The sequence below is a fragment of the Magnolia sinica genome, chromosome 19, assembly GCF_029962835.1.
Source record: "Magnolia sinica isolate HGM2019 chromosome 19, MsV1, whole genome shotgun sequence".
Classification (NCBI taxonomy): Eukaryota; Viridiplantae; Streptophyta; class Magnoliopsida; order Magnoliales; family Magnoliaceae; genus Magnolia; species Magnolia sinica.
The window spans coordinates 2568575-2595807 of record NC_080591.1 but is presented as its reverse complement, the minus strand read 5'-3'; the positions used below and the strand labels follow the sequence as shown (position 1 = coordinate 2595807).

General features: G+C 37.1%; 1 protein-coding gene across 1 annotated transcript; it reads left to right on the top strand.

Annotated features, from left to right (window-relative positions):
- Positions 1-650: 650 nt before the first annotated feature.
- Positions 651-27064, top strand: LOC131235625 (cysteine-rich receptor-like protein kinase 2). Its single transcript, XM_058232888.1, has 8 exons — positions 651-1099; positions 18328-18649; positions 19487-19615; positions 20480-20607; positions 21807-22017; positions 23140-23377; positions 24903-25056; positions 26729-27064. The coding sequence occupies exons 1-8, from the start codon at positions 680-682 to the stop codon at positions 27062-27064; spliced, it is 1938 nt and encodes a 645-aa protein (XP_058088871.1). The 5' UTR covers positions 651-679.
- The last annotated feature ends 169 nt before the right edge of the window (positions 27065-27233 follow it).

The window sequence follows — 27233 nt, the reverse complement described above, 5'->3', positions numbered from 1 at the left end:
TTTGTAAAAACGGCAACCCCACCCGTCTTAAATCTTTAAGTTCACGTGGTGCGTCCCACCTGAGTTTTATATCGGGATGATTTTTGTATCTTCAGTTAATTATAATGAATAACACTTAATTAACGGTTTTGATGAGATATATACACCATGGTGCCCTCGCAAATGAAAACCTATAGTTGGGATTATTCGCTGTCATGTAGCCCAACTGAGTTGTGGATCTGGTTGAATTTTTTATTTTTATCTCTGCTCTAAAGGTCCTAGAATTTAAAATTGAACCTGATGGACGGAATGGATTTTACACATACAGATGGTGGGCCCACAGAACTGGGATGTTTGGTGCTGTCTAAAACAAGAACAGTTGGCTACGTGCGCATGTTAGTTTATAACACTCGCGCTGATTCTAGTTGCAGCTGTTGGATTCGCCACCATTCTCTCTCCCCAACCGTTTAAGGCCCGTTTGGCCAAGCAGATTGAAAGGGATTGGATGGTATTGGAAGGGATTGGAAGTCAAATCCCGGGATTGACCGGGCATGCCAAACAGACTTGGTGATGATCCCGGGATATAGCAAGTAAGCACAACACAAACATACCAAAATTTAATCAATTCCCACATCCTTCATATTCTCCAAAAGTACAAAAATATCCATAGTCATTTCTCTTTCATCCACGTCTCTCTCTCATGGCCACTTCCCTCATCACCACTGTCCTCCTCCTCTTCTCTTCATCGATCCTACCGTCCATTGCCCAGGCTCGGCCACGGGCTGACATGATCGCGCGGATATGCCAGAACACACCCGAGAATGACATATCGATGTTCGCGGAAAACTTCGTGCGATCCATGGACGCAGTTCAAGTCCAGATCGAACGGCAGGGATTTGGCTACTCGTCGATCGGAGTACCACCCGATCGGACGTACGTGATGGCCGAATGCATAGGCGATCTCTCCCTATCCGAATGCTCGATCTGCTTCTCAGAGATGGCGCCGCTCCTCCATGGCTGCTTCCCCACGAATGGAGGGCGCGTTTACATGGATGGATGTTTCATCAGGGTAGAGAATTACAGCTTCTACGGTGAGATTGTGACGGATGCGGATACAACGGTGAGGATTTCATGCTACCGTACGTTGAATTTTTTAAGGATCAAATTGCCTAAATTTGTGGCCCCACACGCGGCACGTGTATGATCTTGACATGTACGTGAGAAATCCGCCACGTCCATCACTTTTTTTCAAGTCACGTTACGACATGAATCGAATATTAGGCAGATCCGGAACTCTAGTGGGCCACACCACAGGGAAACAGCGGGGATGGAAACGCCCAAAATCGTTGAAACCTTTCTTGGGGCCCACCGTAATGTTTATATGATATCCAAACCGTTCGTAAGGTTATTATCAATGGGATGAACTAAAAACATGCATTTATCCTGATCTAAAACTTATGTGGCCCCACAAAAGGGTTTCAATGGTGGGCGTTCAATCCCAATTGCTTCCTGTGGCATGCAACACTTGAGTTTTGCGGTCTGTCCCAATTTTTTTATTTTACGACCAATTGACGGAGAGGATATAAGCATATGGGTCGGCCCCACGTGGGAGCACAAGCAATTCGCGTCCAAATGTACGTGTGACATTTGGCCAGTGCACGAGATAGATCCCACGTGTATGAGGGAGCGGATTAGGTGTGACCCTGGGGATGTTTCGGCCCATAGAGATGTTCGTGGCAAATCTACTCCATACATCTATTTTTAAATATGACTGAAGTCTAAAAATCAAAAAGATCCAAAATGCAGGTAGGTCATACCACACGAAACATTGGGTATTGAACGTATGAGAGTGACATAAGTTTTGTATCAGGATGATATCTGGGCCTACAGTTTATCCAACTGGTATTAACCATATGAATAATTTGGATGGAAAATAAACACCATGATCAACTCCATGAAGGTTTAACGGTGAAACATTACCGTTCCACTATTACGTATGGTGTGCCCAATGTTTGAAGTATAAGTGTTGCTATACATTTCACTGCTGTATAAAAAAACAATATCAATATTACCAATTATATCACTAACAACAATAAATGTAAGAAAACATGGGTAAAAATATAGAATTTTCAATAAAATTTTAGGAAAGGCTAAAATATACATTTGCATAAGTCTAACTATTGCATCTAACCATCCCATTATGCATCCAAAGATCCATCGATATTATCAATATCGATAACTCATGATATTTTGCTAAGAAATCATTAACACTTGAAAATGAAACTAAAGATTATGGTCATTATATCGCGTATGTTACAATAATTCAAGTATCCAATGAACAGTGCATGGACACTAAAAGGAAGATCTCAGAAAGGCCTTCATATAAAACACCTCCAATGTAAAATAGAAATTTGAGAGGGATAAACACAGAGACTGGAGACAGGCACATTAAGCAATACTCCTTGGTTGCACAAGCTAGGAATAGCCAGTTCTTATAAATCTTTATAAAATAAAACTAAAATATACCGAATGTATTTTATTTTATTTTTTTTAATTTAAGAGGTAACAATAAATGTATTAGAAAAGAAACGGAGAAAAACAAACAAACAGAGAGGATAGCGGATCAACTAGAGCCTAAAAAAGAAAAATTACAACTATCTAGTAAAATATCAAGAAATAACTTATTAACAAGTTGAATAAAATTTTTTTAAAAAGAATAAAAAAATTTAGCTAAATACGATATTGAAAGTTGACTTAAACTGGAAAAAAAAAAAAAAGAGTACAAAATTGGTGGCTTTAAAGGTGGATTTGACAGAAGTGGCCAACAGTAGGAGGAACTGCATAGAGGGGAGGAAGAGTGACAACTCAATTAGAAACATTCTGCTACTAAGGGGTCGTTTGGATGCCTGTGAGTTCTGTAAGTGGCAAGTTTACAGGTAAGTCACTTACAGGTGGCGTTTGAAGGAGGAAATTCACCTGTAAGTTGCGCAGAAAAATGGGGCTGGGGTGAGAATTCAATTCCCTGTAAGTGGTTTACAGCTGAAAATCACTTTCAAGTGAAAGTCACGACTTTAAAACTTACAGACATCCAAACGACCCCTTAGGAGAAACTTTCAGCTATTGAGACTTATTGTATAATCTTACATAAGCAGTTGCATTTCCCCGGGGGAAAATACAAAATCTAAAAGGTCCCATTTCAAACATGAAAGAAGAAGGATAGCTGATAACAGTGATAGGGAAAAACATCATGGCAATGCTTCTTAAGACAATGAAATATTTTGTAGTGTCAGGTGTAAATCGTGTACTCAAGTAAGCTATTCTTATTATTTTCTTATATAATGACAACAACTAAGGAATTCAGAGACAAACTGACTCCAACACCGAATGCCCCTCGCACTACCTTCTTGGGGGGAAAAGGGAATGGTGAACAAAAATAAGTGATGTAGAAGGTACTAAGGTTATCTACTTTTGGATCCAATACAATATATAAATTTCAGTATCCCTAGTAAAATAAATAAATAAATGCAACAAGAAAGGACGCTCCCAAGGATGATGAAAGCAACGACTGTGACTACAATAACAACAATAGATAATATGCAAGAAATTAGCATTACCAATTCAATAAAGAAACAACCAAAAGAAGAAGAAGAAGAAGAAAAAGCATTGGTAACCCTACTAGACTAATTTCACCTTACTTCAAAAGAAAAAGGTGGCATTTGACATAGCGAAATGAGGAAAGAGAATGCTCCAAAACCATAACATAAAATATTAAATTACAAAAAAAGAAGAAGAAGAATAAGAAAGAAAGAAAGAAGAAAACTAATAAAAACCCCACCTTGGTGACGAAAGTCCCCTTGGGTGCCAAGAACTCAGTGGCGAGCTTGACGGCATCGACAACCAAAGCAGCCTGACTAGTGGCCTCCTGAGCCCAAGCGCCACCAATGTTGGGGGAACCATCGTGCAAGACAATATCGAAAGCACGGCAGCCGTTTTCATCCATGAGCTTCTTGATGGAGGAGCGGCAATGTTGAGTGGTGATGTCTTCCTCGATGGAAAGAGTGTCGCGAATAGGACGGATGGGGAAGAGGTCGACGCCGAGGACGAAGCTGCCGACGGGGACATGGCGGACGGCGACTTGCAACCAACCGCCAAGGGCGGCGTAGAGATCGAGGACGGAGCGGGAGGAAGGGAGGAAACGGAAGTTGGCGTTGAGCTGGAGGAGCTTGAAAGCAGCTCTAGAACGGTAACCTTGCTCCTTCGCTAGGTGGTAGTACTTATCCAATCTATGCTTGCCCTTGGCTTTTCCCATCTTGCTTCACCTCTCTCTCTCTCTCTCTCTCTCTCTCTCTCGGGTTTAAGGTTTTTATGACTTGTCTAGAGTGAGGAGTTTTACGGTATCCATGGTCGATACTCGCACCAGTTCCACTTCCACGTGCATGAACCAAGCCGCTCATCAGGTGCTTTGATTCCCTTGTGCAAGTTGCATCGGTGTCATCATCTCGTGCCGTGCGCCCTAGCCCTGTAAGTCCAGAGCTTGGGCACCTAAACTTTGCTTGGGGAATGAATTGGCCACTCCCTCGGCCACCAGCCAATGGCTAGTGGATGGTGCTTGGTGAGCCCCACCATGATGTATATATTTCATCCATGTTGCCCATATATTTTTCCATATCATTTTATGGAATGAGACCAAAAACGAGATATATCACAATATCAAGCTGACCGCATTATTGGAAATAGTGTTGAATGAGCGTAGGCCATTAAAAACTTTTTGGGGGCCATAAAAGTTTTGGATCAAGTTGATATTTGTTTTTTCCCTTCATCTGGGCCTGTATGACCCAATTAACATAATGGATGTCAAATGAACAGTACAGTGGGGCTTAGGAGGATCTTAATGGTGGATATACAATTACTATTGTTTTCCTGTGGTGTGGTCCACTTGAGATTTATATTCATCTCATTTTTAGGATCAAACCATAAAATGATCTATAAAAATATATGAACAGAATAGATGAAACACATACATCATTGTGGGGCCCACAAAGCACCGAAGTAGCCAATCCATTTTCGCTTGGGAGGCAGGTTGGGCTTCAAATGTAGCCACTGTATGTATCTAGATGGGGCTGAACCAAGGCCTATGATGAATTACCAGACCTAGTCCAATCATTATGGTGGCCATTATTATACAATAAGAATGACTTATTTAAAGACACTCACCAGCAATTCCTATTCATTTTACATTTACATTGAATTCATCTCATGTTTCAAAATATCCGCACCTTATATATGATTCGACTCATAAAGACATCCAATAAGTTTCATTATTAAATTTATTTTAAACCGTTGATCCTTGAATCATTTTTCTTAAAAAGCAAGGGCTAACCATGACCAGGCTAAGGGCTGTAAGGTACTAGCGAGGCCCGCATGTTTATATTAACCACAATTTGAACACATCAATATATTATTACACCAATTATATCACATCCATATAATAATGGTTTAAATGCTAAGCCATAACTGAAAGTGGTGGGAATCCAACTATTTTTATCAATTATAAAATTATATATAAATGCAACCCAAATCATTTAATTTATAATGCTTTATGTACAAGTTACACATGTATAATATTTGATGAAATTAAAAACTATATATAAAAACACTTAAGATCATGAATTTGTAAATATATTTTGATATCAATACATTAATGGATTCAATTAATTATTATAATATTAATGGTTATATTAATAAATACATGAATTAGTGATTAAACCTAATGAATTATATTTTATTCTTAATATATATTATCTTGATTAAAATATTATGATAATATATTAAAATAATTATGTAATTATTACATTTATTAATATTAATGTCTATATTTTATTATTATAATTCAATATTTTTACTAATTAATAATATTATGAACCAATATATAATAATACATAAATATGGTATTTATCATATCATTATGATTATTATATTTTAATTTATAATATTAATATAATAATACATTAATAACATAATAATATTATATTATATAATATAATTATTAAATAAATATAATAATATTAAAAATTATAATCACACACCATTATTATAATATTATATATTATAATAATAATAATACCAATAATATTGAAATTAATTATATAGTATATTATTATTAATATTATCATAATAATATTATATTAATATATTATATATAATAATTAATATAATTATAATTATTATAATAATATATATAATGTATTATAATATTATCATATATTATAATATTCATAATAATAATATATTATAATAATATTTCATACAAATTATTAATAATATATTAATCAATAATTAATTATATATTATTATAATATGATTAATATTATTATTAATATATAGTTACAATGACAGGGGTAATATTATCCATATTAATAATAATATTATAATATATAATTAACTATATCATATAATATTATATATTATTAATTATATCAAATAATATATTATAATATATTAATATTATTATGATATTTGATAATATTTGAATAAATAACTATGTTTATTATGTATTAATATTTAAATATTATGATATATTATTAAATAATATATAATATAATATTATATAAACTGATTTATAATATTAACATATTTATCAAATTCATTGTAATATTATCAAATATTATGTAACTATAATATTATGATCTAAACAATCCAATCCAGTTGATAAATTATTATTTATATATTCATGTAATTATAATAATTATAATAAACCAAATTTGTTTAATTTAGGATGTTTGGATTAGTTTCTTACTGCCTACACTTACGTTTTTTTGGTCCAGTCTCTTACCCTTTTAGAGCCTTCAACCTGTACCAACTCACTCCTAATCAGTATAGTTCTTGGTTTCCGTTGCACATGATTAAACAATCTAAGTCTCCGTTGCACATGATTAAACAATCTAAGTCTGCTTTCCCTCATCTTATTACCCATTGGTGCTACTCTAAGTTTCATCGATGCATTTGTTTCTAATTCTATCCTTCCTTGTCTTGCCACTCATCCATCTCAACATCCCATTTCAGCTACACTCATCCTATGAACATGTTTCTTAACCGCCAACATTTTGTCCTATAAAGCATGATTGTTAGGCTGGTTTTATAGCTATCTTACAAAATTTTTCTTTCAGTTTGATTGGCACATGACACTCCCTTATTATTATAATATTTCATACTTATTATTATTATGATAATATTATAATGAATTTGATAAATAACTATAATTTATCAAATATTTGATAAATAATATTGATGCGTTTAGCTTATTATAAACCAATATATAACAATACATAAATATGGTATTTATCATATCATTATGATTATTATATTTTAATTTATAATATTAATATAATAATACATTAATAACATAATAATATTATATTAATATATTATATATAATAATTAATATAATTATAATTATTATAATAATATATATAATATATTATAATATTATCATATATTATAATATTCATAATAATAATATATTATAATAATATTTCATACAAATTATTAATAATATATTAATCAATAATTAATTATATATTATATATAATTATATATTATTATAATATGATAAATATTATTATTAATATATAGTTACACTAGCTATTAATTATTATAATAATATATATTATATTTCATATTATTCATATTTATTAATATTATCATATATATTTATTATTAATATTATCCTTATCATGTACCAAATTGTATATGTGACATGGGTAATATTTATATAATATATTAAATATTAATATAATATGTATTAATATTCAAATATTTATAATATATTATCATAATATTATATAATATTATCATATTCAAATAATAATTATATGGTAATTATCATATTATTCATATTTACTAATATATATTATATTTCATTGTAATCATATTAACATAATCCAATATATAATAGAAATATAATTATATATATTGTAACTATAATATTATATTATAATATATTTTATTATAATTATTACATATAATATTATATTATAGTTATATTATAATTAATATTATATATTAATAATTATACAATATATTAATATTAAATTAATATAGTTAATCAATATATTAATATATTATAATAATTTTATGTATATAATAATAATATTTAATTTTTAATTATATTAATATAATAATATTATTTATTTTTAATATATTAATTATATAATAATGTATTATTATGATTATATTATATTATATAATAATATAATATATTATGAATAATAATATAATATTTCAAATCATAAATATAATTTGAATTTATTCTTGATTAATTTATCATAATATAATAGTATAAAAATTATTGAGTTATCAATACATTTCTCTATTCAGTATATTAATCATTACAAATATATATATGAATACAATTTGGTTAAATTTACATGTGATATAAATGTCGCAACGATTATTTTATAAGCCATATTATAAAATTATAAAATTTGGACACATTATCCTATAATTTTTTTTCTTATCAAGTTATATAGATTTGATATATTTATAAATCCCATTATAATCATTTGTGATTATACTAACAGTGGTGATGATTACAATAATAATTCAATCATTCAAATAGTTAAATTTTTTATGGTAATGGGATTTCATTTACAGTCCCACCTAAGTTTTATATCAGAATGAATTTTGTATCTTCACTTAATTATAATGAATAACACTTAATTAACGGTTTTGATGAGATATATACACCATGGTGCCTCCACAAACAAAAACCTATGGTTGAGATTATTCGTTGTCTTGTAGCCAAATTGATTTGTGGATCTGGTTAAATTTTTTATTTTTATCTCCGTCCTAGAATCTAGGATTGAACCTGATGGACAGAATGGATTTTACACATACAGATGGTGGGCCCACAGAACTGGGATGTTTGACGTTGTCTAAAATAAGAACAGTTGGCTACGTGCGCATGTTAGCTTATAACACTCGCGCTGATTCTAGTTGTAGCTGTTCGATTCACCACCATTCTCTCTCCCCAACCGTTTAGGGCCCATTTGGCCAGGCGGATTGGAAGGGATTGGAAGTTAAATCCCGGGATTAACCGGACGTGCCAAACAAACTGGGTGATGATCTCGGGATATAACAAGTAAACACAACACAAACACACTAAAATTTAACCAATTCTCACATTCTTCATATCCCCCAAAAGTACAAAAATACCCATAGTCATTTCTCTTTCATCCACATCTCTCTCATGGCCACTTTCCTCATCACCACTGTCCTCCTCCTCTTCTCCTCATTGATCCTACCGTCCATTGCCCAGGTCCGGCCATGGGCAGACATGATCACGCGGATATGCCAGAACACGCCTGAGAACGACATATCGACATTCGTGGAAAACTTCGTGCAATCCATGGACGCAGTTTAAGTCCAGATCGAACGGCAGGGATTCGGCTACTCGTCGATCGGAGTACCGCCCGATCAGACGTACATGATGGCTGAATGCATAGTCGATCTCTCCCTATCCGAATGCTCGATTTGCTTCTCGGAGATGGTGCCGCTCCTCCATGGCTACTTCCCCACGAATGGAGGGCACGTTTACATGGATGGATGTTTCATCAAGGTAGAGAATTACAGCTTCTACAGTGAGACCGTGGTGGACGCGGATACAATGGTGAGGATTTTATGCTACCATACGTTGGATTTTTTTAAGGATCAGATTGCCTAAATTTGTGGCCCCACACGTGGCACATGTGTGATCCTAACATGTACGTGAGAAATCCACCACGTCCATCACTTTTTTCCAGGTCACGTTACGACATGAATTGAATATTAGGTAGATATGGAACTCTAGTAGGCCACACCACAGGGAAACAACGGGGATGGAAATGCCCAACATCGTTGAAATCTTTCGTGGGGCTCACCGTAATGTTTATATGATATCCAAACCGTTCGTGAGGTTATTACCAATGGGATGAATTGAAAACTTGAATTTATCCTGATCTAAAACTTACGTGGCCCCACGAAAGGGTTTCAATGGTGGGCGTTCAATCCCAATTGCTTCCTGTAGCGTGCAACACTTGAGTTTTGCGGTATGTCCCAATTTTTTTATTTTACGACCGATGGACGGAGAGGATATCAGCATACGGGTCGGCCCCACGTGGGAGCACAAGCAATTCACGTCCAAATGTACGTGTGACATTTAACCAGTGCACGAAATAGATCCCACGTATATGAGGGAGCGGATTAGGTGCGACCCCGGGGATGTTTGGGCCCACAGAGATGTTTGTGAAAAATTTACTCCATACATCTATTTTTAAATATGACTAAAGTCTAAAAATTAGAAAGATCCAAAATGCAGGTGAGCCATACCACATGAAACATTAGGTATTGAACGTATGGGAGTGACATAAGTTTTGTATCAGGATGATATCTGGCCCTACAGTTTATCCAACTGGTTTTAACCATATGAACGGTTTAGATGGAAAATAAACATCATGATCAATTCCACGAAAGTTTAACGGTGAAATATTACCGTTCCACTATTACGTATGGTGTGCCCAATGTTTAAAGTATAAGTGTTGCTACACATTTCACTGTTGTATAAAAAAAACAATATCAATATTACCGATTATATCATTAATAACAAGAAATGCAAGAAAACATGGATAAAAATGTAGAATTTTCAAAATTTTTTTAAGAGAAGCTAAAATATACATTTGCATAAGTTTAACTATTATATCTAACCATCTCATCATGCATCCAAAGATCCATCGATATTATCAATATCGATAACTCATGATATTTTGCCAAGAAACCATTAACACTTGAAAATGAAACTAAAGATTATGGTCATTATATCGCGTATGTTGCAATAATGATAATATTAAGACATTATCAATACCAGCAATGATGATTTGAAAACTGCATACAACAATATGCTTATAAAAAAATTGAAATATATTTTTTTTATAAATAAACTTTCTGTGATAACTGTACATTGGTGATATTATTGAAATATCGCTGATACACTTGTGATACAAGCGTCACCTAGAATTTACACAGTAAAAAATATTGACAATATCAATACATTGGCCTTACAAGCAACACTTGAAATTTACATAATTAAAACTATTAGCAATATCGATATGTTTGCTATACTTAGCGATATATTATTGATGCACAGAATTTCTAATACTATTGGTGTTTTTGGTATCGCTAAGCTGGAGATAATGATAATGTTAGAAATATTTTGATAATATTATAGATAATTCATTGTGGTGTGCCCCACTTGAGTTTTGGATCTATTTAGGGACCGTAAAAGCACACATAAATGAATCAAGTGGAGTAATCCAATCACACCAAGTAAGCACAATACAAACACATTAAAATTTAATGTGGAAAAACCCTTGTGAAAAAAAACCACGGCACAAAGCGACGGATATCACTATAAAAGCAAAAAATTACAATAGTGGAGAGATTACCTGATTCGAACGACCTTAAATCAAACCAAGCTACACCCTAGTAAGAATTAGAAAGTCCCGAATACCTCACAATTCCGATTACACCCTCATATATAGCCTTTGGAAGAATCACAATTGAATTACGAAACAAATCCTGCAAAATCGCAACTCTGCATGAATCCATTTGATGTCATCAAAACTTATCATTCGACGACATCGAACAAATACTAAAATCGTCTAGAGACACGACATGAAAATCGGATCTTCTTCGATTGCATCAAGTCATTTTCGATGACATCAAACTGATCTTCGATGTCATCGAACACTCTTCGATTGCATCGAGACATTTTTGATGACATTAAACCGGTCTTCGATGTCATCGAACACTCTTCGATGGCATCGAAAAATCACTCAGTTAGTCCAGCAATCAACAAGAGAAATTTCAGACTATTTCGATGGCATCGAACCTGTCATCAACAGACTACTGGAATTGCAGATTTAAGACATCTATTCAATAATCTTTACCATGTCTTCAACCATCAAATGTAGCTTCTTGTCCTCTTCTCTCATCTTTTCCTTGTATTATAGCTCCACCATCGCTTCTCGTGCATACTCCGTCCTCCTTTTATGCCTTCGTCAAGCCCAGAGAAGTCACACAGAACTTGAACTTCTTTACAGGAACCACATTGGTTAGCATGTTCGTCGGATTCATCTGGTGTGAATCTTCTTCAAAATCACTCCTTCCTCAAGTATCTATCGAATAAAATGGTAATGAACATCAATGTGTTTAGTACGAGAATGATGAACAAAATTTTTAGCCAAATTAATAGCTCTCTCGCTATCACAATTAACCAACACAACCTCCTGTTAAAGCCTCAACTGATTTATTATGCCTCTCGACCAAACGCATTCCTTAAACGCTTTTGTTATTGACATATACTCTATTTCTATTGTGGAAAGAGTCATCACAAACTAAAGCTTCGATACCAAATTGATTGCTCCATCTGCTACCACAAATGAGTAACTTGAAGTTGACTTCCGGAATCCACACTGCCTATGTAGTCTGAATATACATACCCTACTAACTTTGTCATTATCTTTTCAAAAGTCAAGACGTAGTCTTTTGTACCTCGAATATATTGAAGTAGCTATTTCACCTCTTCTCAATGTTGCTTGTCGGGTTTTGATATATATTTGCTCATAATACCGACTACCTGTAAAATATTTAGTCTCATACAGTCCATGTTATGCATTAAACCGCCAACAATATTCGAAAAAGATACATGAGACATATCCTGCTTTTCCTTTTTTGATTTAGGACATTGTTATGAGAAAGACTTAAAATGAGCCGCGTGGGGAACACTCACCGGCTTTGCCTTGTCTCATCCCATACTTGATTAATATATTCTTAAGGTATTTTGTCTATGATAACCAAAGCCTACTCCTCTTCCTGTCTCTATGAATATATATGTTAAGAACCCTCTTTATAGCCCCTAAATATTTCATCTCAAATATCCCTGACAACTAAGTGTTCAGTGCGTCATTTTCAGATATGTTATGATTAACAATCAATATGTCATTAACATATAATACTAGGATGATGAACTTGTCATCACTCGGTGTCTTTTAATAGACATAATGATCGTATTGACTCATAGTAAATTTCTGACTCAAAATGAAAGAATCTTATTTTTTATACCACTTCTTAAGCGAATGTTTTAGGTCGTACCACGATCTCATTAATCTGCAAACTTTGTTATCTGCCCCTTTAACTTTGTAATATTCTGGTTACTTCATATAGATCTGCTCTTCCAATTCTCCGTGTAGGAATACAGTTTTCACGTCCATTTGTTCCAGCTTGAGATAGTATTGGGCGACCAGTGCCAATATGAATATGATAGACACTTGCTTTACAACCGGCGCGAATATCTTTATAAAGTCAATGCCTTCTCTCTAAACGTAACCCTTCGCCACCAACCTTACTTTGTAATTATCCTGTTTCTTTTTAAAGATACACTTGCACCCGATCGCTTTTCGGCCCATTAGAGGCTCCATTAGCTCATGTGTCTCATTTTTGTACAAAAAATCTGTCTCATCGTTCATTGCCGCCTTCCACTTTTCTGCATCGGGCTTATCAAGAGCCTTTTGAAGAGTAGATGGATCCCCCTCATTTGTAATAAGGGCATATACGATATTAGAATCGTCCATGTATCTCGCCGGTAACCTGCAATCTCACTGCAGATTCTTCTAGGTGATTTCTTCACCTCTTCTTGTACCTCTGTATGCGCATTTGTATCAGCCTGGGTATCACTTGTGTCAACCTGAATGTCTACGGCTAACTTTTCCGGTTCTTGTTACTCTTCTTGATCATTCTTGCGAAATAAGGAGCTTTCGTCGAATTTAACGTCATAGCTAATGATGATTTTACGTGTAACCTTGTCATATAATTTGTAACATTTTACACCAACACCATAACTAATAAAAATGTTCTTTTTTTAAAGATTTTTGGTCTAGCTTACCTCTCTCAATTAACGGTACATGAGAGCAAGCTTCACAACTAAATATACGCAAATTCAAGTAGTTCACTTGATGACCACTCCATATTTCCTTTGAAATTTTATATTCAATAGCTGTAGAAGGAGATTGGTTCACCAAATAGCAGGCCATGTTAACGGCCTCAGTCCATATGTACTTGCCCAACCTGTGCCTTACCTCAGTCAAGGTACACTCCATCCCATCAAACATCTTAACGCGGATAGTACCAACAACTATAATATTACAAGCATTATCATTGCCCATAAATACCTATCCACCATCACACTCCCCATAGCTAGTGAACTAACTCCAATGAAGAGTCATGTGATATGAAGCCACTGTGTCAAGAATCCACTCGTCTCTACGATCATCGTATAAGTGTCCGATCATAGGCATTGACAACACATTACATCCGCTTGTCTCTTCATAAGATGTGGCAGTGTTGGCCTCCCTGGAAGAAGACTCTGTATTCTCTTTCTTTACTTTGGGATTTGTATAATCATTCTTCATACGCCTTGACATCCCACAATTCCAACACATTAACTTTCCATTGCCCTTACCCTTGGATTTAAATTTTGATATAGAATATTTTGTGTCTCGCTTAGAATTCATACCTCTTGTAAACAAAGTATTGATGGAGGACCATATGCTACCGTTTTTCTTTCTCATCGCCTTTCTATGAAAGGATGAGATGATGGTATCGACATTAAGGGTTGTGTTACCGGTGCACAAGGTGTCTTTAAAAGACTCATACGAAGTAGGGAGAAAATTCAACAAGATACACACTTGATCTTCTTCATCGACCACCACCTCCACATCCAACAATTTGTAGATTATCTTGTTAAAATTGTTAATATGAGTTTCAACATCTTCTTCCTCTGCCATCTTAAAGTTGAACAACTGCAGTTTCAAGTGTAGGCGATTTTTAAAGGACTTCTTTGCATAGCTGTTCTTTAACTTTGCCCAGAAACTTGTTGTGATTTTCTCTCTCAAGATATTACAGAGAACATCTGTTAAGCACAGTTGGATTAAAGATTTTGCTTTCTTATACAGTTTCTTCCATTCATCATCATCCATATATTACAGTCGCTTCTCAAGGATCTCATCCAGTCCTTTCTGAATTAATATATTAATTATCTTGACCTTCCATAATTCAAAGTCATTTTTCCCAGAGTATTTCTCAACATCGAACTTTAGATTGGTAGTCATTGTTATTCACTTTCAAATTCAAGCCTGCGCCCCAACATTTAGTTCTGATACCACTAGTTGGGGGATCGCGGAAACACACAGAGATGAATTAAGTGGAGTAATCCAATTACACCAAGCAAGCACAACGCAAACACATCGAAATTTAACGTGGAAAAACTCTTGAGGGAAAAAACCACGGTACAAAACGACGGATTTCACTATAAAAGCAGAAATTTACAAGAGTAGAGAGATTACCCAATCCGAACGACCTCAAATCAACCCAAGCTACACCCTTGAAACCCTAGAACGAATTAAAAAGCCCTGAATACCTTCCAATCCCGATTACACTCCAATATATAGCCTTTGAAAGAATCACAATCGAACTAGGAAATAAATCTTACAACATCGCAACTCCGCGAAAATCTATGCGAATCCGTTTGATGACTTCGAACACACTTTAATGTCAAGGAAACTTATCCTTTGATGACATTGAAGCCATATCGATGGCATCAAAAAAACACTAAAACTATTCAGATACAAGATGTGAGAATCGGATCTTCTAGATTGCATCGTGCCATTTTCATTAGCATCGAATTTATTTCCGATGTCATTGAACACTCTTCAATGACATCGAAAAATCACCCCGTTAGTCCAACAACCAACTGGGGAAAATCTGGATAGTTTCAATGCCATCGAGCAGGCTTCAACAAACTGCTGAAATTACAAGTTTAAGATATCTATCCAACATCATCTGCCTTGCTTTTAGACTCCTGTCCCACTGCAAGTCTTTTAAAACAGATGGGCAGAGTGGATTTGTCAGGAACATCTCTGTGGGGCCCGATAGAGTGCCAGGCACAGGGATATCTCAGTGCCGGGGTCACGGGCAATCCACTACCTGTGCATGAGATGATCATACTCATCAGGGGCGTGGAGCCTGTACGTCGAATGTGGACAGTCCGAAAGTTTTCTGAACCGTTCGTTCTTTCGTGTTGGATGGTCCGCCTGAGAAGCGATCCGGACTTCCGGATGGGCCATCTCATGCACCGATCGGATGTTCCACATACGCGCCGTGTTTGCATGCCATCCAGAATAGATGGGACCCACCCCAACAGTCGGATCCGTTCATCCTATGAAAAATAGGGTGTATTGTCAGCTGTACAAAATGCCCACCAATTGGGCAATCCTAACTGTTCGATCAATGTAATTTTCTCTTCTTGATGAGGTCTGTAGGCCTTCTCTGGTTTTAACTCTCTATTCCAAGTTAGGGATGTATGAAATTTTCCTATCGTGTCTATCCATAATTGGCCCACACGATGAACGGGTATGATTAGAGATGGTGGGGCAAAGTACGTGCACTGGGGGGACGCGGATTGCATCATAACCTTGCAGGACGAACTCGGTCCGGGCAGGGGCTCTGTGGGGCCCACCGTGATGTATGTGTTTTATCCGTCCATTTTAACAAATCATTTAGTGCATGAGCTGAGGAGGCAGGCCAACACTTATCAGTGGGGATTCCAAAGAGTTTTTGATCAAGCTCATATTCTTGTTTTCCCTTCATCCAGGTCTTCCCAGTCCACGTGACCTTACTAACAGGTTGGATGGAAAATAAACATCGCGGGTCAAGGTTTCAACAGTGCCATCATAAACATCACTGCTTCCAAAGGTGTGGCCATCATAAACATTATTTTTGAAAATTGTGTTTTAAAATGATCTGTTAAAATGGATAGACGGCATGGATGAAAAATATACATCACTGATGGCCCCACAGATCCCTTGCCAGGACTTGTCTGTCCGGATATTGGATGCAATCCCCAATTACCGACCCCGATTCGGTAGTCACCCCTCCATTGCCCATTACCGAGGTTGGTACTGGTAAGTGCTGTGGGCCCACAATGATTTCTTTTTTTTTTTTTTTTTTTTAATATCATCTGTCTATCCATTTTTTTAGATTATTTTAAGATACGAGCTCAAAAATAAAACAGATCCAAAACTCAAGTAGATATACTTAAGAAACAGTGGTAATTAAATACCCATAAACTTCCTTCTTAGGGCCACTGTAACCTTTATTTCAAGGTCACACAAACATGAGGGGAGAGAAAAAATAAATATCAGCTTGATCCAAACCTTTTGTACCCTCAGCGATGTTTTAATGGTATGTGTTCAATCACCATTGTTTCTTAACGTGTGGTACACTTGAGATTTGAATCAGAATCCTTTTTTAGCTCATATCCTAAAACTGAAAAAATGGAAATAGATACGGCCCGCATAGCACCGACTTGAAGGGTCACTGCATTGCTCGCTCTTTTTCTCCCTTTCATAGGAGCGGATCAGGGGGTTAGTTAACACCTTAGTGGTGTTACCCTACCGTGTGGGGCCCAACTTGATAATTTTTTTGTAGATCCACGCCGTCCATCCATTTTTTCATATAGTTGTACGAGATCCCAAAACTCAAGCAGATCCAATTCTCAAGTGGACCACACAACTAGAAAAAATGATGAATGAACATTAAAAGATTTTTGTTGGCCACAAAAGTTTTGGAGCAAACTGATCTTTATATTTTTCCCTTCATCCAGGTCTGGTTGACCTTATCAACGGGTTGGATGAAACGAAACATTACGGTGGGTATTACTATGGGCCTTAGGAAGTTTTTAATGATGGCTTTTAATCACCACTGTTTCCTGTGGTGTGCTCCACCTGAGATTTAGATATGGACCGGAGAAATGGATGGACGGCATGGGTATACAATAACTTATTAAGGTGGGCCCCACGATAAGTGTAACACCCACTAACCCAGTAACACGTAATCTTTTTTTTTTTTTTTTTACACACTCACACCCAAACACTCACACAACCGTGAGATTTCACCATAATGGTCACTTGAACCCATGACCTCATGTCGAAGCTTGACCCGACTCATTACACATACTCCCCTAGGGCTGTCAACTGTCCAAGCCCGGGGTTTGCCTCGGCCTAGATTTTGAACTGTTTTCAGGACCAGCACCGGCCGAGCCTATTCAAATTTTGATTTTGGCAGGCTAACCACTATTTTGATGGGTTTCGAGCACTAAACTTATTGGCATGCTAAGTTGTGCTTGTATGTGTACTGTTTTCCTTTAATTTTGAATTAATATATATATATTTTTTTTACAAATAAATAAATAAATAAAAGGTATGTGAGAACTTTGGTAGAACTGAGCCGAGTTATGGAGATGCTGCCCGCCGGATGATTGATGATCTTATTGCAAATGCACCGGGGAACAATGGATTCTGGCAAGGGCATGGGAAATCGATGGATGGGGATGTGTTCGGTCTAGCGAATTGTTGGAAGACACTGGGCCACTACTCATGCGAGTCATGCCTTCAGAACGCAGCTGCAAATGTGCTCTCATCTTGCCTGCCGGGAAAGGAAGGGCGGGCGCTCAATGCCGGATGCTTTATAAGATATTCCAACACCAAGTTCACCAACATCAAGGACTTTTGGTTGCATAAAAGTAAGTAACTGTTATCAAAAAAAAAAAAAAGAAGAGGCATGAAACATGTATTTTTATAAGAAAATAAAATATTTACTTTTAGAGAGGAAATAAATATATTTATATATGTAAATTTCTTAAAAAATATTTATTGAATTAGTGATAAGATGAGAGGTTTCTACTGCATCAACCTGATTTCAAATTTCCACTCAACCCATAGTAAAGTGACTAGTTGCTGGTAAGGATGTGTGATGTCCTTAAGAAGGACATCATATCCTTCAGGCTCTATATATATGGGATATTATAGCATAGAGAAAAACATGCAAAATTTTCACATCAAGATACCAAATATTGCATTCTTGCCTTTGCCCTTTTACACTTTGTCTTGCATTCTATCTTTGCCCTCTTACCATTTGTCTTCTTGAGAAAGTTTTCAACGAGGCATATAAGTGTCATCTCTTGAAGATCCGTTCAACACTAAGAGATCTAAATTTCTGTGTTGATTTTCAGATTTGTAATTGAATCTTGAAGACAATTTGCCATCTCCTCAAAATAAGACAAGTGTAAAAGGGTCTTATGCATTATTGTAATCACATATGCAATTGAATCAAAAGCTATGTATCCTGATTTGGCAGGTTTTTAGCTATCAAATTGGTCCATAGTCCATTAGTTTTCTTTCATACTATGATATGAGGTTAATTTGCCCATCACCCATTATTATAATCAAATGATCAAAGGTTATTTAAGCGTCCAATCCATCTGGTTCAACATGCATCGATCAGGGTGGAATAGACATTAATTCTCCAACTAAAATGTTTAACATTTTCTTAGCATTTATTTTTATTTAAAATTTTGCAGCGCTGTTGACAACATTTATCCTCTTCATTGTTGGCCTAATGTTGATATCGGGGTCGGCCATCGCCCTCGGAGTATGCGCGGGAAAATTCTTTTACCGCCTACTACATAGCAAGGGAGGAAGATCATATGGTAAATAAAAATTATCACTACTCATGCTGTGCTCTTTGTTGTTGCTGTTGTTTGTTTCCTATATACTGCGGAGTGAAACTGTACACCTATAAATATTAACATGATACAATGTAAAGAGAAATGCTCCAGTGCTCTCATATCATTATTATAGTACTCCTAGTTGCTTCTGTAACTTGAGCATTTTTATAGATTGATCTAAACTGTCCATTAAGTATATAGCACATTTCAAAGGTTACCCATGAAAAAAGAAGAAGAAGAACTGATCAGATACCCATACTAGATCAGGCCTTAGTTTTCATAGCCATCCTTTTTCCAACCCATGGATGGGGTGGTCAGGATTGCCTAACAGAAGTGATTCTTTAGAATCATAAGAAATCCATGATGGGACCTATCAAATGGATGGAAAGAAATGTTGGTTAGACCTACTTTTGCATAAATTGTCTTGATAGTCCATCTTGGAAGTAATTGATCAGACGGTTAAGATCATCGGATCATTGTCATATTTGCATGGTAGCCTATGAAATGTGTGTTGGACTTAATGAGAATGGTTTAGATCAATCAATATGACTGTTTAAGTTCCCAATGAAACTAGGAGCACTTCAACTTAATAGTTTCTCAGAGAACACGGGGGCATCTCTCAAATATAAATTATCAACTATTGTTGTTGTTGCTACTTGCATGGGGTGTCTGTTTCTACATGATTGTGGGTGTGAAAGAGTCTATAGTGCAAATATATAATCATCACAAGTGTCGTGATTGCTGCTACCGCTGCTTCTGTGGTAGTTGTTTTTGTTGTGAATATTGCTTCTTGCACGGGGGATGTTTGTTTCGTGCATATATGACTTGGGGTGTGAAATGGTATAGATATAGACATGGACTCTTCGTTGATGCAAAGAAGCATGCAGTTCAAGTACTCAACTCTAGAGAAGGCCACATCTTTCTTCAGTCCATCCAATAAGCTTGGACAAGGAGGATTTGGTGAAGTATACAAAGTACTCTCTCTCTCTCTCTCTCTCTCTCTCTCTCTCTCTCTCTCTCTCTCGTGTTTGTCCATATCAGTAGTCCACTGCCTTCCCCAGTGGATAGACCTGGCCCCAAAAATTTCCCAATTGGAAGATCCCAGCCACCAATCTTGGACATTTTTTCAGTTGTGCAATACCATTATTGTATCTCTCTCAACAGTCCATCTGTATACTAGAAATTAGATGGTCAAGGTTTTCATTCTGAGGAGACTTTTGGGGCGTTGTCACTCCAGGGCGGGAGGCAACAGACTAACAGTCTTATAATGAACAATGGCCCCCTACTTGTTAGAATTGGAAACCCCGAAGACAGAGATGGCGTATTGTACAATTCCGCATTCTAATGTCCCGAATCCACCCACATTGTGGAAACTTGCGACTTGGCTCATCCATGGCGTGTGGAGAGAGGAAATGGATTATAAATACTTTTAGGGGTAGTTTGGCAACATGGATTTAGATTCTGACTTAACAATCCAAATCTTAGTTTTCCAAACCTTAATTTTGCATTCTTTGAGTTGTGTTTGAGAGCTTGAATTTTCAATACTGTGAAATTAAGAAATCACCTTTGATAACTTAAATTTTGGGCTGTATACTAGTGGCATGGCATGTTGTATGTTACTAGTGAGTATGGCATGTGCAATGCATGTGGAGGAGGTAATTTGCATGGGCATGGCATGTTGTCTGTTACTAGCGGGTATGGCATGTGCAGTGCATGTGGAGAAAGTAATTTGCAAGAACTGAAGATACGGGACTTCTGTTGCTCCATCCCCATAGGAGAGAAAGGATGTAGGCTACTTAAGAGAGGGTTGTATTCGCATTAAAATTTTAAAATGACAGAAATGACCCCATGTTGTAGCATCACTCATGAAGCTGAGCGGGTAAAATTTAAACCATTGATTGTTAATCACCCAAACCCCTCCAAATTATCAAAGTACCCATATCACTTTCTGAAATCCCTTTCCATATCCTCTTAAAATCCAAAGTTTACAACCATATATACTGGAAATTTGCCCTTAGCCACTCACATTATATACAATAGAGATAATGAGATTGAGTCAATTATGTAAAAAGTTGTTATTCTCCTTAAAAAGATTGATTGCACTTCACATCTTTATATCTTGAATCCACACTAATTGTATTTTTTCCTTTAATCGATTGTGCTTTGGGAAAAGGGAGTCTTAGCAGATGGTAGAGAAATCACAGTCAAGCGGCTATTTATAAATGCGCGGAGCCGAAGCATAGAAGTATACAACGAGATGAATGTGGTGAGCCGAGCCCAACACAAGAACTTGGTTCGGTTCCTCGGTTGTAGCCTAAATGGACCCGAAAGCCTTCTAGTTTACGAATTCGTTCCCAACAAGAGTCTTGATGGAATGCTATTCGGTAAGTATTGTTATCTCAAAGTTGAGGCTTTAATCTCAGTTTAAATGAGTATTTTTTTTAATGATTTTACTAATCTATATAAGCTCAGATCCAATACAACGCCTTCTGTCTAGGTGTGCCTAAGCATGTTCAAGCATGTCCAAATGTGTTTTAGTGTGTCTAAGTGCAATCTTTGACTGTGTGAAAGCATGTTGAAAGCACATCCAAGTGCATTTATGTGTGGTCTAAATGTACCTAAGTATATCTAAGTCTAAACGGTCTTGGGCTAGTAAAAATCATGTTGGGTCCGTCGGGTATCTTCGGGTCCAAGTACCTGATGACAGCCTGTGCAAATGGCATCCACCTGATGAGCGGACCTATAAATAAGGTGGCGCCCACCGTCAAGATGACTACCTGTGCAGACAATGGGCACGGCTTCGGTGGATCCCTGATTGTGGGGCCCACTGTGATGTATGTGCCTTACATCCATCTGTTTCAACAGCTAATTTTAGGTCATGATCCAAAAAATGAAGTAGATCCAAATCTCAAGTGTCCCACACCACAGGAAACAGTGGTACTCGACCATTAAAAACTTATTGTGGGCCACAAAAGTTTTGGATTGAGCTGATATTTCTGTGGTCCCTTCATCCAGGTCTTTGTTACCTTATCAACAGGTTGGATGGAAAATAAACATTCCAGTGGCCCCCAAGAAGTTTTTAATGGTGAGTTCAATCACCATTGTTTCCTGTGGTGTGATCCACCTGAGATTTGGATCTACTTCATCTTTTGGATCATACCTTAAAAATGAGCTGTCAAAACGGATTTAAGGCACATACATCAGGGTGGGCCCCACAATCAGGGATCCACCAAAGCCGTGTCCGCACTAGGAAAATGAGAAAGAAAAAACTGGTTGCGGGGAGGACCACGCAAACAATTGAATGTGTGGGGTGATCCTCATTCTCTAAAACATCCACCCTTCATCTAGATTGGACCACCTAATGAGTGGACGAGAGAGATTGCCACCTTTGGCACCCGTCTGATGCGGAACACACTTGCTACACTGGCAAGTATGCCGGGCATGTAAAGGTGCATAAACCCATGTTGATTTTTCTCTAGTGGAACTGATTTGTGTGCTGGAAACAGACCCAGAAAAGAAGAAAGAACTGGACTGGACGAAGAGGCTGGGAATAATTGAAGGAACAGCTGAAGGCCTCGAATACCTTCACGAGGACTGTGAACAGAAGATTGTGCATAGAGACATCAAATCTAGCAACGTCTTATTAGACATAAGATACCGACCCAAAATCGCTGATTTCGGCCTCGCCAGGATCTTCTCAGGCAATGGAAGCCACTGCGCCAACACTGCAGTTGCTGGTACATTGTAAGCAATTCACTTTTATTTTTGTCTTTCTTTTTTGAGTTGTTTTAAGCTGAAAGCTCAAGGTATGAATCAGGTGGGTCGGGACTAGTTTGGAAATTTACTTGAAAATGTGGACCCAAATAAGAATGTGATGATCATGATCCTACCCGTTGCCACTAGTACCAAAGCATATAGAGTGATCAACCATCCCAAATTTAGCCCACTTCCTAGAAATTTGCATGGACCAGTCCTCAATCCATTTGAATAATTGAATCTGATAATGGGGCACATCCAAACAGGCCTTAACCTTCACACACTGGAAGTGTAATTGTACTTGGGGATTATCATCACCATCAGATCAAGCAGTACCACGCCCACCTGTAATGTGTATGTGGAATCCAAACCATGCATCTGGTGCATGTCCTCATGGTTCCTGTATGTCCCAATAACCACCCCCATAAAACTCAGAGAACTATCCATATCTGAAACTCAGGTGGGACAAACAACAGGGAGCAAAGCAGAATTTTACCTAAGACCTATATATTACTTTCTTGTGGCCCACCTAAATTTTAGAATGGGGCATGCCTGGTGACTAGGTTGGATGACATATAAAGAATACTGTGGACCACACATTTCATTTGAAAGTTTCTAGGGGCATCCCCTCCTAAATCTCCTATGGTTCCCTTTGATGTGGCTCATCTGAGTTATAGATTAGGCTGGATTTTGGGATTTAGGCGGGCCCTGCACAACTCGAACGTATGGTAATTACCAAACTGATGTGATCACGCCTCCTACATGTTCCAATGTGCTCTTGTGCAGGGGTGGGGGAATTACAGAATCATCTGGTTTTGGTCATTCCATGCAAAAGAGAGCTCCTAAGGCCTGTTTGGATTCGCATATAGTATTGTATTGTATTGTATTTGGGTACTGTTCATGTATACATTGGACGGTTTTCATAATACATCCAAATCAATCAGATACTAATCAATGTTTGGATCGGAGGTATTGTTTGGCATAGTATACAATACGTTATACAGATTAATGTTTGGATAGGACGTATTATGTCTGCGTATTGTACAATCTTAATTGGGTCGGATGGCCTGTTTGACATATGGAACTTTCTGATTTCTAGCCCAAATGATTTTCACGTTGAAATGTACCAAATGAACGGTCCCGATCTTACACTGCATAGGTACCAGATATCTTGTAATCGTACAAATTTCAAACTTTCATCCACTGCCGAATATAACGCAATGAATACGAAGTATTGACGGCAACAGAACCCACTGACAATACTCTACCGTCGGTTCAAAAATTTGGCTGGAGTTTGTATTCGCACGCATGGGATTCAACTCCTATTCACTCCAATCCAAACATGGTAAACGTCAAATCATAACTTCTAATACGATACAATACATCCCAAAAAACGTATCCAAACAGGCCCTAAGGGGTAGTTTGGCAACCTGGAATTGTAATGTGTACTTGATTGTTTAAAAGCATAGATCTTCTGGTTCTGAATTGTAATCTTTTATGGTCTCTTTCACAGTGGGTACATGGCACCAGAATACATAGCTCATGGGCAATTAACAGAGAAAGTGGATGTGTACAGCTATGGAGTTCTTGTATTGGAAATCATCAGCGGTATCCAAAACAACAAATTCAAGTCTCAGGGGCCATCCCTTGACAGCCTAGTAACAGCTGTAAGCTCCTATGCCCCCACCACTCTTTTATGTATGTATGTATGTATGCCTGCGATGTCCATTTACCTCATTTAACAAGCTTCTCGTAGCCCCAACCAAATTCATATGGATGCATGCATGCATGTAACCCATAGTTTGAAAACTCAAAAACTCAACTCGATGTGCAGCCGGGTCAGTTTGACTCAAAGACTCAATCGAGTCTGTCTTGGCTCGACTCTATAATTAATAACGAAATCAAGATAATTGTAGTATTGAAAGTTCTTTATCACAAATAGTATAATAGCCAAAATAAATAACATCTTCATTGGTACTAACCAAAGTTTGACTGGGGAGTCGAGTCAAGTTGAATTGGCCACGTTTCGAGTCAACTAACAAGTTTTAGAACTGTGGTGTAACATTCATCCATTCTAGGATCCCATGCATCACCTCTCCATTGAATGCGTGTGATGGTACTTTTTGTTGTGGTTCTATCATGTGATTGATCATCACAAACCCATCTTGATCTCTTTGCCCTGTCAACCCATCTCCAATCTGTTGCATTTTTTCGCCTCTTGTGTACATATCTCATGTGCTCAACTATTCAACAATCTGTGATAATCTGTGAAAAAAGGCAATGATATTGAAGTGAGGACAAAGAACGACAACAGGTGCCACCGTCCTAATGGATATATGCATGTATGCATGGTGTTATATGACCCTCAAAGGAGGGTCATCGTATACTTGGGTTTTCAGTTTGCACGAGTAGGGCAGTCATTCAGTTATCCAAACCATCGGTCCAACGTGCATCACTGTGGTACGGGATAATCCTGATTTCCATTTTGTGGCCTGCAAATACACAGGGTAGGACAAGAAGTGCAGCAGACAAATGGTCTGGAATTAGATAACCAAACCATAGGCCATGCTTTTACAACCTGAAGATCCAAGTTGGATATTCAGGCTGACAGGGCTGCCAACAGACTGCTCCCAGCCAAGCAAAATCAAAATTTTGACAAGGCCAGCCTAGTGATTCAAAATCCGAGCAGTAACCAACTTCAGGTGCAGACCTATAAGTAAAGGATCATATAATATGTATGGGGAATGATGACATGCGTTTCCAACACGTGTCAAGCTGTGTGGGGGCCGCCCCCGGTTGGTATATAGAAATGCAAACCATTCATCAGGTGAGGAGAATCTTACACACACACACACACACACACAAAAGAATCATCCTTATGAAAAACTCAGGTGGTACACCACAAGGAGCAATGCACCATCACACCCAGAGCCTATATATTCACTTGTTATGACCCACCTAAATTTTGAAATATTTTGAGTTTCGGGGTCCCTTAATCCTGGCAGGGGGGGACCTGATGACTGGGTTGTATGATATATACACAAAACGGTGGGGCCCATATTCCATGTGGAAGTTCCTATGCAGACATCCCCTCCCCAACATCATCCATCATTCCCTTTGGTGTGGCCCACCTAAGTTATGGATCAGGCTGGAATTTAGGATCTAATGGGACGCATCCAAAAGCATGTGACCATTCCACAATCATCATCATCTTCATCATTCCCCAATATGTATGGAAATTCATCTACTTCATCAGGCAAGTTACAAAAAACAAAAGCATTTTATGTAATGGATGCAATGTGCAATTCACTCAATTTCCCTACTCTCTTTTCTTACCAGACATGGAAGCACTTTCAATCAAAAACACTGTCAGAGATCATAGACAAAAGCATGGGGTTGGATGACACAGGAGTAAAAGAGGCTTCAAGAGCAGCTCAGGTGGGCCTTTTGTGCACACAAGCAGTGCCGACCCTGCGTCCTTCAATGACAGAGGTAGTTCGGATGCTTAGACAAAAGGAGCTCAAAATCCCCGCGCCTACGAAACCTCCTTTTGTCAATGAAGCCATGGAACTCTCCATGGAACTGTCACATGAACCAGAGTCAGACAGCTCTTACACTGCTTTCCGTCCAAGTGTTTCAAACGCTCATCGTTATAATGAACTTGACCCTAGATGATATTTTCTTCTTCCTCTCATCACAACCGTCCAAACTTCCTCTAAAGCTTCTTTCATTTTAAACACGTTTGCATGATAGAAATGGTAAAACATTAGGGGCATTTCAGTAATAAATAGTATGCGTTTGCAGATTTGCGAATTAGCCAATGGGGGCAAACAGTACAAAGATG

Excerpts from the sequence above, each read along its gene's own strand:
- LOC131235625 (XM_058232888.1), top strand. The coding sequence starts at position 680 with ATGGCCACTTCCCTCATCACCACTGTCCTCCTCCTCTTCTCTTCATCG. Across the intron at positions 1,100-18,327 it reads TGACGGATGCGGATACAACG|GTATGTGAGAACTTTGGTAG; the intron begins GTGAGGATTTCA and ends AATAAATAAAAG. Across the intron at positions 22,018-23,139 it reads TCTTGATGGAATGCTATTCG|ACCCAGAAAAGAAGAAAGAA; the intron begins GTAAGTATTGTT and ends TGCTGGAAACAG.